This window comes from Oncorhynchus keta, chromosome 9 (assembly GCF_023373465.1).
Source record: "Oncorhynchus keta strain PuntledgeMale-10-30-2019 chromosome 9, Oket_V2, whole genome shotgun sequence".
NCBI classification, from domain to species: domain Eukaryota; kingdom Metazoa; phylum Chordata; class Actinopteri; order Salmoniformes; family Salmonidae; genus Oncorhynchus; species Oncorhynchus keta.
In genome coordinates this window covers 672501-687500 of record NC_068429.1, presented here as the reverse complement: position 1 = coordinate 687500, position 15000 = coordinate 672501, and the positions used below count along the sequence as shown (strand labels likewise).

Below are 15000 nucleotides of genomic sequence, written 5' to 3'. Positions count from 1 at the left end.
GTTCATTAAGACCTTGACGTTTCATCAATGCCTCAGCTGTTCATCAAGACCTCAGCTGTTCATCAAGACCTCAGCTGTTCATCAAGACCTCAGCTGTTCATCAAGACCTCTGCTGTTCATCAAGACCTCGGCTGTTCATCACGACCTCAGCTGTTCAACAAGACCTCAGCTGTTCATCAAGACCTCTGCTGTTCATCAAGACCTCAGCTGTTCATCAAGACCTCGGTTGTTTATCAAGACATCAGCTGTTCATCAAGACCTCGGCTGTTCATTAAGACCTCGGCTGTTCATCAAGAGCTCGGCTGTTCATCAAGACCTCAGCTGTTCATCAAGACCTCAGCTGTTCATCTAGACCTCAGCTGTTCATCAAGACCTCAGCTGTTCAACAAGACCTCAGCTGTTCATCAAGACATCGGCTCTTCATCAAGACCTCAGCTGTTCATCAAGACATCGGCTGTTCATCAAGACATCGGCTGTTCATCAAGACCTCGGCTGTTCATCAAGACCTCGGTTGTTCATCAAGACCTCGGCTGTTCATCAAGACATCGGCTGTTCATCAAGACCTCGGCTGTTCATCAAGACCTCGGCTGTTCATCAAGACCTCAGCTGTTCATCAAGACATTAGCATATAGAATCAGGTGTGGTAGAACTGGGCTTGAACAAAAAATTCGGCATAAACCTATATCTTGTTTTGCGGCCATCCCCGAGTTGTATTTACAAAGTTATTTACAAATATTCCGTCATAACTCACATTTTTTTTTACAGGTAATGTACTACTAGATCTTTCTACAGTTAACTATAAGGTTCATTTTCATGTTGATCATTTCTATATTTTCCAGGAGCTTGCTCGATTGTCTTACGTGAGATCAGTTTGCTAACATAAAGGCTGTTTGAGAAGGTTTGAATACTAAGCAACCTGCCTCCACATAGTTTGAAGCACAATAGACCAACATAGCTACTGTAGTAGGTCAGCGCTGGGTGCTGGAAAACCTTGGTGGAGCATGGGTAGAATAGGTATTGTGGTGATCATGTGAATTTCCTTTATTTTTCGGCTTCAGACCAATGCTTAGTCTCACATAAAACATATTTTTCGTTTTCAATATACATAATGATAGGTAGGGTGGTATAACTAAATACAGTAAGGATAGGTAGAGTTATATTATTAAATACAGTAAAGATATGTAGAGTTATATTATTAAATACAGTAAGGACAGGTAGAGTTAAATTATTAAATACAGTAAGGATAGGTAGAGTTATATTATTAAATACAGTAAGGACAGGTAGAGTTATATTATTAAATACAGTAAGGACAGGTAGAGTTATATTATTAAATACAGTAAGGACAGGTAGAGTTATATTATTAAATACAGTAAGGATATGTGGAGTTATATTATTAAATACAGTAAAGATATGTAGAGTTATATTATTAAATACAGTAAGGACAGGTAGAGTTATATTATTAAATACAGTAAGGACAGGTAGAGTTATATTATTAAATACAGTAAGGACAGGTAGAGTTATATTATTAAATACAGTAAGGACAGGTAGAGTTATATTATTAAATACAGTAAGGACAGGTAGAGTTATATTATTAAATACAGTAAGGATAGGTAGAGTTATATTATTAAATACAGTAAGGACAGGTAGAGTTATATTATTAAATACAGTAAGGACAGGTATAGTTATATTATTAAATACAGTAAGGACAGGTAGAGTTATATTATTAAATACAGTAAGGACAGGTAGAGTTATATTATTAAATACAGTAAGGACAGGTAGAGTTATATTATTAAATACAGTAAGGACAGGTAGAGTTATATTATTAAATACAGTAAGGATATGTAGAATTATATTATTAAATACAGTAAGGACAGGTAGAGTTATATTATTAAATACAGTAAGGATATGTAGAGTTATATTATTAAATACAGTAAGGATATGTAGAGTTATATTATTAAATACAGTAAGGATAGGTAGAGTTATATTATTAAATACAGTAAGGATATGTAGAGTTATATTATTAAATACAGTAAGGACAGGTAGAGTTATATTATTAAATACAGTAAGGATATGTAGAGTTATATTATTAAATACAGTAAGGATATGTGGAGTGGTATTATTAAATACAGTAAGGGTATGTAGAGTTATATTATTAAATACAGTAAAGATATGTAGAGTTATATTAAATACAGTAAAGATATGTAGAATTATATTATTAAATACAGTAAGGATAGGTAGAGTTATATTATTAAATACAGTAAAGATATGTAGAGTTATATTATTAAATACAGTAAAGATATGTAGAGTTATATTAAATACAGTAAAGATATGTAGAGTTATATTAAATACAGTAAAGATATGTAGAATTATATTATTAAATACAGTAAGGATAGGTAGAGTTATATTATTAAATACAGTAAGAGTATGTAGAGTTATATTATTAAATACAGTAAGGACATGTAGAGTTATATTATTAAATACAGTAAGGATATGTAGAGTTATATTATTAAATACAGTAAGGATATGTAGAGTTATATTATTAAATACAGTAAGGGCAGGTAGAGTTATATTATTAAATACAGTAAGGACAGGTAGAGTTATATTATTAAATACAGTAAGGATAGGTAGAGTTATATTATTAAATACAGTAAGGATAGGTAGAGTTATATTATTAAATACAGTAAGGGTATGTAGAGTTATATTATTAAATACAGTGAGGGTTTGTAGAGTTATATTATTAAATACAATAAGGATATGTGGAGTGGTATTATTAAATACAGTAAGGATATGTGGAGTGGTATTATTAAATACAGTAAGGATATGTGGAGTGGTATTGTTAAATACAGTAAGGATAGGTAGAGTTATATTATTAAATACAGTAAGGACAGGTAGAGTTATATTATTAAATACAGTAAGGACAGGTAGAGTTATATTATTAAATACAGTAAGGATAGGTAGAGTTATATTATTAAATACAGTAAGGATATGTAGAGTTATATTATTAAATACAGTAAGGATATGTAGAGTTATATTATTAAATACAGTAAGGATAGGTAGAGTTATATTATTAAATACAGTAAGGATATGTAGAGTTATATTATTAAATACAGTAAGGACAGGTAGAGTTATATTATTAAATACAGTAAGGATATGTAGAGTTATATTATTAAATACAGTAAGGATATGTGGAGTGGTATTATTAAATACAGTAAGGGTATGTAGAGTTATATTATTAAATACAGTAAAGATATGTAGAGTTATATTAAATACAGTAAAGATATGTAGAATTATATTATTAAATACAGTAAGGATAGGTAGAGTTATATTATTAAATACAGTAAAGATATGTAGAGTTATATTATTAAATACAGTAAAGATATGTAGAGTTATATTAAATACAGTAAAGATATGTAGAGTTATATTAAATACAGTAAAGATATGTAGAATTATATTATTAAATACAGTAAGGATAGGTAGAGTTATATTATTAAATACAGTAAGAGTATGTAGAGTTATATTATTAAATACAGTAAGGACATGTAGAGTTATATTATTAAATACAGTAAGGATATGTAGAGTTATATTATTAAATACAGTAAGGATATGTAGAGTTATATTATTAAATACAGTAAGGGCAGGTAGAGTTATATTATTAAATACAGTAAGGACAGGTAGAGTTATATTATTAAATACAGTAAGGATAGGTAGAGTTATATTATTAAATACAGTAAGGATAGGTAGAGTTATATTATTAAATACAGTAAGGGTATGTAGAGTTATATTATTAAATACAGTGAGGGTTTGTAGAGTTATATTATTAAATACAATAAGGATATGTGGAGTGGTATTATTAAATACAGTAAGGATATGTGGAGTGGTATTATTAAATACAGTAAGGATATGTGGAGTGGTATTGTTAAATACAGTAAGGATAGGTAGAGTTATATTATTAAATACAGTAAGGACAGGTAGAGTTATATTATTAAATACAGTAAGGACAGGTAGAGTTATATTATTAAATACAGTAAGGATAGGTAGAGTTATATTATTAAATACAGTAAGGACAGGTAGAGTTATATTATTAAATACAGTAAGGATAGGTGGAGTGGTATTGTTAATTAAGTACAAAATTATTATTTACTTCCTATTTATTATGTATTTAGTCAATATTATTGTCTTCTGTTCCCTCTCTGGTCATATAGAAAGTGTATATCCAGGTATTGATCGTGTAGTAAAAGTAGATATTTCCATATCCCCAGGTGATTTTTGCCCTGAACCAGACCCTTGTACAGCAGGAGAGTGTGAGAGCAGGCAGTCTGCAGGGCTCCTATACCACTGAGGACCTCATCAAGCACTACAACTGTGGAGACCTCAACTCCATCATCTTCAACCATGACACCTCTCAGGTCAGTTACAACCACCACACCCCGTTACTCCTAACCCCTAACACAAACGACCCCTAACACTAACGACCCCCAACACTAATGACCCCTAACACGAACAACTCCTAACACAAATGATCCCTAACACGAACGACCCCTAACACAAACAACCCCTAAAACTAACGACCCCTAACACAAACAACCCCTAACACTACAACCACCACACCCCGTTACTCCTAACCAGTAACACTAATGACCCCTAACACTAACGACCCCTAACACTAATGACCCCTAACACGAATGACCCCTAATACTAACGACGAGTAACATTAACGATCCCTAACACTAATGACCCTTACACTAATGACCCCTAACACGAACAACCCCTGACACTAACGACCCCTAACACTAATAACACTAACGACCCCTAACACTAACGACCCCTAACACTAATGACCCCTAACACTAATGACCCCTAACACTAACGATCCCTAACACTAATGACCCCTAACACTAATGACCCCTAACACTAACGATCCCTAACACTATTGACCACTAACACTAACGATCCCTAACACTAATGACCCCTAACACTAATGACCCCTAACACTAACGATCCCTAACACTAACGATCCCTAACACTAATGACCCCTAACACGAACAACCCCTGACACTAACGACCCCTAACACTAATGACCCCAAACACTAATGATCCCTAACACTAACGACCCCTAACACTAACGACCCCTAACACTAATGACCCCTAACACTATTGACCACTAACACTAACGATCCCTAACACTAATGACCCCTAACACTAATGACCCCTAACACTAATGACCCTAACACTATTGACCACTAACACTAACGATCTCTAACACTAACGATCCCTAACACTAATGACCCCTAACACTATTGACCACTAACACTAACGACCCCTAACACTAATGACCCCTAACACTAACGATCCCTAACACTAACGACCCCTAACACCAATGACCCCTAACACTAACGACCCCTAACACCAATGACCCCTAACACTAACGACCCCTAACGACCACTAACACTAACGAACCCTAACACTAATGACCCCTAACACTAACGACCACTAACACTAAAGACCCCTAACACTAACGACCCCTAACACTAACGATCCTTAACACTAACGACCCTAACACTAACGACCCCTAACACTAATGACCCCTAACACTAACGACCCCTAACACTAACGACCCCTAACACTAACGACCCATCGGTATCACCTTATTGTTACGGGACTTTTGTACATTTCTGACCCATTTAGTTTAGACCTGATGGATAAATCTCTCACTGCTCATCACCCCCCCCCCCCTCCATCTGCAGGTCCCCAACTTCAACAACGTGACCCTGCGCCCCAGCGAACAGATAACGGCCCAGGAGATAGACAGCTACTTCAGGCAGGAACTGATCTACAAGAGGAACGACAGGATGGGGAACAGGGTTAAGACTCTGATGGAAGAACACCCTGACAACAGCTTCTTCTTCGCCTTCGGAGCAGGTCAGTGAGGATGATGATGATGATGAGAATAAGGAAGAGGATGATTAATGATCACACCCTTGGATGCCAAGATAAGGGGAAAGGAATCCAAGATTCTTTGAGATCATCATTTTGTAGGTTGGTTGTGTAAGCCTACAACGATGTCGTGGTTAGCCTTTGTCATGATTCATTCAGTATGGAGCTATGAAAAGTGACTCATCTTTACCTTCACCATCTTTAGTTCACCATCTTCACCATCTTTACCATCTTTAGTTATGAGCTGACTGTTTCTACAGTCTGGTCTGTAATTATTGGCACCCTCTGGTCTGTAATTATTGGCACCCTTGATAAAGATAAGCAAAAAAATGACTGTATGAAATAAATAACAAATACTGAGCTATGTTGTATGAAAAAAAAGGGAAATTATATATCTTTTTTATACTAATGCAGTTGCTCAGAGAAAGAGACTTTAAGTAATAAAAAATAAAACATCCAAAAAATAAATAAAAAATTTCAAAATTATTAGCACCCCTGTTTTCAGTACTCCAGTACCCTTCGATAAAATGTTTCATGAGGTGGCACCCTATTCCCTATGGGGTCTGGTCATTGGCACCCTATTCCCTATGGGGTCTGGTCAGATGGCACCCTATTCCCTATGGGGTCTGGTCATTGGCACCCTATTCCCTATGGGGTCTGGTCAGATGGCACCCTATTCCCTATGGGGTCTGGTCATTGGCACCCTATTCCCTATGGGGTCTGGTCAGATGGCACCCTATTCCCTATGGGGTCTGGTCAGATGGCACCCTATTCCCTATGGGGTCTGGTCAGATGGCACCCTATTCCCTATGGGGTCTGGTCATTGGCACCCTATTCCCTATGGGGTCTGGTCAGATGGCACCCTATTCCCTATGGGGTCTGGTCATTGGCACCCTATTCCCTATGGGGTCTGGTCAGATGGCACCCTATTCCCTATGGGGTCTGGTCAGATGGCACCCTATTCCCTATGGGGTCTGGTCAGATGGCACCCTATTCCCTATGGGGTCTGGTCAGATGGTATCCCTATGGGGTCTGGTCATTGGCACCCTATCTGGGGTCTGGTCAGATGGCACCCATTCTATGGGTCTGGTCATTGGCACCCTATTCCCATGGGGTCTGGAAAATGGCACCCTATTCCCTATGGGGTCTGGTCAAATGGAACCCTATTCCAGATTGGGGTCTGGTCTTTGGCACCCTATTCCCTATGGGGTCTTCAGATGGTTCCCTTTCCCTATGGAAGTCTGGTCAGATGGGCTATTCCCTATGGGGTCTCAGAAGAATAGTCTGGTGAAGAATAGAGTCTGGTCAAGAATAGAGTCTGGAAGAATAGAGACTGATTAAATAGGGTCTGGATTGGCAATAGGGTCTGGTCAGATGGCACTGATTCCCTATGGGGTCTGGTCATTGGCACCCTAAAGAATAGGGTCTGGTCAGATGGCACCCTATTCCCTATGGGGTCTGGAAGATGGCACCCTATTCCCTATGGGGTCTGGTCAGATGGCACCCTATCCCTATGGGGTCTGGTCATTGGCACCCTAAGAATGGGGTCTGGTCAGATGGCACCCTTTCCCTATGGGGTCTGGTCAAGCACCCTATATGGGGTCTGGTCAGAATGGCACCCTAAGAATGGGGACTGAAGTCAGATGGCACCCTATTCCCTATGGGGTCTAGTCAGATGGCACCCTATTCCCTATGGGATCTGATCAGAACTAGGGCACTATAAAAAGGGAATAGGGTACCATCTTGGTTCAGTCTGAGGTCAGGCATGAAAATGAAACATGTTGAAAATGAAATCAGATTGAAGCTACTTTAGAACAAACAGTTTAAATCGTTCTCTTTGTGAGCACGGAAGAATAGAGAGGGCTTTGCTAGACTGAAGAATAGAGACTGAAGAATAGAGACTGAAGAATAGAGACTGAAGAATAGAGACTGATTAAATAGAGACTGAAGAATAGAGACTGAAGAATAGAGAGGGCTTTGTTAGACTAAAGAATAGAGACTGAAGAATAGAGCCTGAAGAATAGAGACTGAAGAATAGAGACTGATTAAATGGAGACTGATTAAATAGAGACTGAAGAATAGAGACTGAAGAATAGAGACTGAAGAATAGAGACTGAAGAATAGAGAGGGCTTTGCTAGACTGAAGAATAGAGACTGAAGAATAGAGACTGAAGAACAGAGACTGAAGAATAGAGAGGGCTTTGCAAGACTGAAGAATAGAGACTGAAGAATAGAGACTGAAGAATAGAGAGTGCTTTGCTAGACTGAAGAATAGAGACTGAAGAATAGAGACTGAAGAATAGAGACCGAATAATAGAGACTGAAGAATAGAGAGGGTTTTGCAAGACTGAAGAATAGAGACTGAAGAATAGAGACTGGAGAATAGAGACTGAAGAATAGAGAGGGCTTTGCAAGACTGAAGAATAGAGACTGAAGAATAGAGACTGAAGAATAGAGACTGAAGAATAGAGAGGGCTTTGCTAGACTGAAGAATAGAGACTGAAGAATAGAGACTGAAGAATAGAGACTGAAGAACAAAGACTGAAGAATAGAGACTGAAGAATAGAGACTGAAGAATAGAGACTGAAGAATAGAGACTGAAGAATAGAGAGGGCTTTGCTAGACTGAAGAATAGAGACTGAAGAATAGAGACTGCATAATAGAGACTGAAGAATAGAGACTGAAGGAGATAAAGATCAAAACTTACAGAACTGGGAAGACCGTCGCTTAGAAACGTTGCAGTCCCTCTTTTGACCTGCCGATCGTGCTCGGTTCAGCTGCGATCCGTATGCCAACGCTCTCAGATTTAGGTGTGATATTCCTTGGAATCCACTTGTTGCCACATTGTCTGGTTCATTTAACTGAGACCTGGAAGCTGAGCAGGTTTATAATGGAGCTCTATAATGGACCAGAGAGCTGAGACCTGAGAGCTGAGAGCTGAGACCAGAGAGCTGAGACCTGAGAGCCGAGGGCTGAGACCAGGGAGCTGAGACCTGAGAGCTGAGGGCTGAGACCAGGGAGCTGAGACCTGAGGGCTGAGAGCTGAGACCAGAGACCTGAGGGCTGAGACCTGAGGGCTGAGACCTGAGGGCTGAGACCAGAGGGCTGAGACCAGAGGGCTGAGACCTGAGGGCTGAGACCTGAGGGCTGAGACCAGAGGGCTGAGACCAGAGGGCTGAGACCTGAGGGCTGAGGGCTGAGAGCCGAGGGATGAGAGCAGAGGGCTGAGACCTGAGGGCTGAGACCTGAGGGCTGAGACCAGAGGGCTGAGACCTGAGGGCTGAGAGCTGAGGGATGAGAGCTGAGGGATGAGGGCTGAGACCTGAGGGCCGAGACCTGAGGGCCGAGACCTGAGAGCCAAGACCTGAGAGCCGAGACCTGAGAGCCGAGGGCTGAGAGCTGAGGGATGAGAGCTGAGGGATGAGAGCTGAGGGATGAGACCTGCGGGCTGAGAGCTGAGGGATGAGGGCTGAGAGCCGAGGGCTGAGACCAGAGAGCTGAGACCTGCAGGCTGAGAGCTGAGACCTGAGGGCGGAGAGCCGAGGGCTGAGACCAGAGAGCTGAGAGCTGAGGGATGAGACCTGAGGGCTGAGAGCTGAGGGATGAGGGCTGAGAGCCGAGGGCTGAGACCAGAGAGCTGAGACCTGCAGGCTGAGAGCTGAGACCTGAGGGCGGAGAGCCGAGGGCTGAGGGATGAGACCTGAGGGCTGAGAGCTGAGGGATGAGGGCTGAGAGCTGTGACTACTCCTGCCAAATCTCATTCTAGAGAGTTAGGTCTCTCTCTCTGTTTTTGCCAGTCTTGCCCTCCTCCCACTTGTACACACTGTTCTCTTTGCATCTGTAATCATGTGTGTTACTGCGGCTATAAAACACTGTTTTACTTTAAAGGGCTGTGTGTGTGTGTGTGTGGGGGGGGGGGGTGTTTGAGAAGGGTTTACCAACGACATGCAGGTTTATAACAGTACCCTGCCCCTTCATTCTGCCCCTCCATGCCTCTGATGAGAACTATGACATAACAGTACCCTGCCCCTTCATTCTTGCCCCGGTGGGACATTTAAAAAAGAAAAGTCAGTCTAGCTGTGGGATGGGCTCATTCTCAGGACCTACTGTAGCAGTAAAACCTGCCTTGGTACTGGTGTGGCTTTATAGTTCTTAAGAAGTAAAACCTGCCTAGGTACTGGTTTGGCTTTATAGTTCTTAAGAAGTAAAACCTGCCTCGGTACTGGTTTGGTTCTATAGTTCTTTAGGAGTAAAACCTGCCTTGCTACTGGTTTGGCTTTATAGTTCTTAAGAAGTAAAACCTGCCTCGGTACTGGTTTGGTTCTATAGTTCTTTAGGAGTAAAACCTGCCTTGTTACTAGTTTGGCTTTATAGTTCTTAAGAAGTAAAACCTGCCTCGGTACTGGTTTGGTTCTATAGTTCTTTAGCAGTAACACCTGCCTTGGTACTGGTTTGGTTCCGAAGTTCATAAGAAGTAAAACCTGCCTCGCTACTGGTTTGGCTTTATAGTTTAGGAGTAAAACCTGTCATGGTACTGGTTTGGCTTTATAGTTTAGGAGTAAAAACTGTCATGGTACTGGTTTGGCTTTATAGTTCTTTAGGAGTAAAACCTGCCTTGGTACTGGTTTGGTTCTAAATCAAATCAAATCAAATTTATTCATATACCCTTCGTACATCAGCTGATATCTCAAAGTGCTGTACAGAAACCCAGCCTAAAACACCAAACATCAAGCAATGCAGGTGTAGAAGCACGGTGGCTAGGAAAAACACCCTAGAAAGGCCAAAACCTAGGAAGAAACCTAGAGAAGAACCAGGCTATGTGGGGTGGCCAGTCCTCTTCTGGCTGTGCCGGGTGGAGATTATAACAGAACATGACCAAGATGTTCAAATGTTCATAAATGACCAGCATGGTCGAATAATAATAAGGCAGAACAGTTGAAACTGGAGCAGCAGCACAGTCAGGTGGACTGGGGACAGCAAGGAGCCATCATGTCAGGTAGTCCTGGGGCATGGTCCTAGGGCTCAGGTCCTTGAAAGAGAGAGCAGCAGCATGGCCAGGCTGGACTGGGGACAGAACATGGCCATCATGTTCAAATGTTATAAATGACCAGCATGGTCCTAAGGCAGAACAGTTGAAACTGGAGCAGCAGCATGGCCAGGTGGACTGGGGACAGCAAGGAGTCATCATGTCAGGTAGTCCTGGGGCATGGTCCTAGGGCTCAGGTCCTCCGAGAGAGAGAAAGAAGAGAAGGAGAGAATTAGAGAACGCACACTTAGATTCACACAGGACACCGAATAGGACAGGAGAAGTACTCCAGACATAACAAACTGACCCTAGCCCCCCGACACATAAACTACTGCAGCATAAATACTGGAGGCTGAGACAGGAGGGGTCAGGAGACACTGTGGCCCCATCCGAGGACACCCCCGGACAGGGCCAAACAGGAAGGATATAACCCCACCCACTTTGCCAAAGCACAGCCCCCACACCACTAGAGGGATATCTATAGTTCTATAGTTCTTTAGAAGTAAAACCTGCCTTGGTACTGGTTTGGTTCCAAAGTTCTTTAGAAGTAAAACCTGCCTCGGTACTGGTTTGGTTCCAAAGTTCTTTAGAAGTAAAACCTGCCTCGGTACTGGTTTGGTTCCAAAGTTCTTTAGAAGTAAAACCTGCCTCGGTACTGGTTTGGTTCCAAAGTTCTTTAGAAGTAAAACCTGCCTCGGTACTGGTTTGGTTCCGAAGTTCTTTAGAAGTAAAACCTGCCTTGGTACTGGTTTGGTTCCAAAGTTCTTTAGGAGTAAAACCTGCCTCGGTACTGGTTTGGTTCCGAAGTTCTTTAGAAGTAAAACCTGCCTTGCTACTGGCTTGGTTTTATAGTTCTTTAGGAGTAAAACCTGCCTCGGTACTGGTTTGGTTTTATAGTTCTTTATGAGTAAAACCTGCCTTGCTACTGGTTTGGTTTTATAGTTCTTTAGGAGTAAAACCTGCCTCGGTACTGGCTTGGACTCTAACCCCTGGCACAACTAACAAGGACTACATTTAATTAGTTACTCTAACCACCCCCAGTACCCCTGGCTCCCAAGTACAGGAGTGAACATTTAATGACAATACTGCTGACAAGGGGAACAAACTGAGATATAGAGGGGCAATCAACAAACCCAGGTGACCCTGACACTCTAACCCCTGGTACAGGCCTCTAACCCCTGATATCCCTGACTCTAACCCCTGGTACCCCTGACTCTAAACCCTGGTATCCCTGACACTAACCCCTGGTACCCCTGACTCTAACCCCTGGTACCCCTGACTCTAACCCCTGGTACCCCTGACTCTAACCCCTGGTACCCCTGACTCTAACCCCTGGTATCCCTGACTCTAACCCCTGGTACCCCTGACTCTAACCCCTGAGTCTAACCCCTAGTACCCCTGACTCTAACCCCTGGTATCCCTGACTCTATCCCCTGGTACCCCTGACTCTAACCCCTGGTAACCCTGACTCTAACCCCTGGTACCCCTGACTCTAACCCCTGGTACCCTGACTCTAACCCCTGACTCTAACCCCCCCTGGTAACCCCTGACTCTAACCCCTGGTACCCTGACTCTAACCCCTGGTATCCCTGACTCTAACCCCTGACTCTATCTCCTGGTACCCCTGACTCTAACCCCTGGTATACCTGACTCTAACCCCTGACTCTATCCCCTGGTACCCCTGACTTTAACCCCTGGTACCCCAGCCTCTAACCCCTGGTACCCATGACTCTAACCCCTGGTACCCCTGACTCTAACCCCTGGTATCCCTGACTCTACCCCTGAATCTAACCCCTGGTACCCCTGACTCTAACCCCTGGTATCCCTGACTCTAACCCCTGGTATCCCTGACTCTAACCCCTGGTATCCCTGACTCTACCCCCTGACTCTAACCCCTGGTACCCCGGACTCTAACCCCTGGTACCCCTGACTCTAACCCCTGGTATCCCTGACTCTAACCCCTGACTCTAACCCCTGGTACCCCTGACTCTAACCCCTGGTACCCCTGACTCTAACCCCTGGTATCCCTGACTTTTACCCCTGGTATCCCTGACTCTAACCCCTGGTACCCCTGACTCTAACCCCTGGTATCCCTGACTCTAACCCCTGGTACCCCTGACGCTAACCCCTGGTACCCCTGACTCTAACCCCTGACTCTAACCCCTGTTACCCCTGACTCTAACCCCTGGTACCCCTGACGCTAACCCCTGGTATCCCTGACTCTAACCCCTGGTACCCCTGACTCTAACCCCTGGTACCCCTGACTCTAACCCCTGGTATCCCTGACTCTACCCCCTGAATCTAACCCCTGGTACCCCTGACTCTAACCCCTGTTACCCCTGACTCTAACCCCTGACTCTAACCCCTGGTACCCCTGACTCTAACCCCTGGTATCCCTGACTCTAACCCCTGGTACCCCTGACTAACCCCTGGTATCCCTGACTCTACCCCCTGAATCTAACTCCTGGTACCCCTGACTCTAACCCATGTTACCCCTGACTCTAACCCCTGACTCTAACCCCTGGTACCCCTGACTCTAACCCCTGGTATCCCTGACTCTAACCCCTGGTATCCCTGACTCTAACTCCTGGTACCCCTGGCTCTAACCCCTGGTACCCCTGGCTCTAACCCCTGGTACCCCTGACTTTAAGCCCTGGTACCCATGACTCTAACCCCTGGTATCCCTGACTCTAACCCCTGGTATCCCTGACTCTAACCCCTGACTCTAACCCCTGGTATCCCTGACTCTAACCCCTGGTACCCCTGACTCTAACCCCTGGTACCCCTGACTCTAACCCCTGGTACCCCCCTGTACCCCTGACTCTAACCCCTGTACCCCTCTAACCCCTGGTACCCCTGACTCTAACCCCTGACTCTAACCCTTGGTACCCCTGACTCTAACCCCTGGTACCCCTGACTCTAACCCCTGACTCTAACCCCTGACTCTAACCCCTGGTACCCCTGACTCTAACCCCTGGTACCCCTGACTCTAACCCCTGGTACCCCTGACTCTAACCCCTGACTCTAACCCCTGGTACCCCTGACTCTAACCCCTGGTACCCCTGACTCTAACCCCTGACTCTAACCCCTGGTACCCCTGACTCTAACCCCTGGTACCCCTGACTGTTCTTTACATGGACTTTGTCTGGTCCACCGAGGTGTTCTGTTCAGCTCAGGAGACAGCTTGGAGGCACCACTTTCAAACACTCAGACTGCAAGAATCCCTCCTGGGCTGTGATATTTTGAAAAATGAAATAGAGCCACAACTATTATCTCTATTTTGAGGGTTTCTCTAAAGATGACCCCTTTAGAGATATACATCCAGAGACATAGTCTATGTCCTTCGTGGCACCCTATTCCCTATGGGCCCTGGTCAACAGTAGTGCACTACTGGAGAATAGGCTGCCACTTGGGACACAGACAGAGGGCTTGGCTTGCTCTCTGCCAGAGTGAATCATGTGGAAACTGGCGTGTGTTTATCTCTCAGTCAGTGGTGTGAGAAATATGCCCTAATGTTGTTTGGGTTTCAGAGTGTTGTATCTTGGAGTCCGTTTAGTATCGTCTGCAGGATAACAGTTGGAAACATCCCGTTTAGTATCGTCTGCAGGATAACAGTTGGAAACAGCCCATTTAGTAATGTCTGCAGGATAACAGTTGGAACCATCCCGTTTAGTATCGTCTGAAGGATAACAGTTGGAAACATCCCGTTTAGTATCGTCTGAAGGATAACAGTTGTCTGCAGGATAACAGTTGGAAACATCCCGTTTAGTATCGTCTGAAGGATAACAGTTGGAAACAGCCCGTTAACAGTTGGAAACATCCCGTTTAGTATCGTCTGAAGGATAACAGTTGGAAACATCCCGTTTAGTATCGTCTGAAGGATAACAGTTGGAAACATCCCGTTTAGTATCGTCTGCAGGATAACAGTTGGAAACATCCCGTTTAGTATCGTCTGCAGGATAACAGTTGGAAACATCCCGTTTAGTATCGTCTGAAGGATAACAGTTGGAAACATCCCGTTTAGTATCGTCTGAAGGATA

At 43.2% G+C, this 15000-nt stretch overlaps 1 protein-coding gene across 1 annotated transcript in view; it reads left to right on the top strand.

Annotated features, from left to right (window-relative positions):
• Positions 1–15000, top strand: part of LOC127931871 (metalloprotease TIKI1-like) — a 127571-nt gene that overhangs the window by 59226 nt on the left and 53345 nt on the right. Inside the window, exons 2-3 of the mRNA XM_052526009.1 lie at positions 4260–4406; positions 5745–5919. Of these exons, the coding sequence (XP_052381969.1) occupies positions 4260–4406; positions 5745–5919 (322 nt within the window). The remainder of the gene's footprint in view (positions 1–4259; positions 4407–5744; positions 5920–15000) is intronic.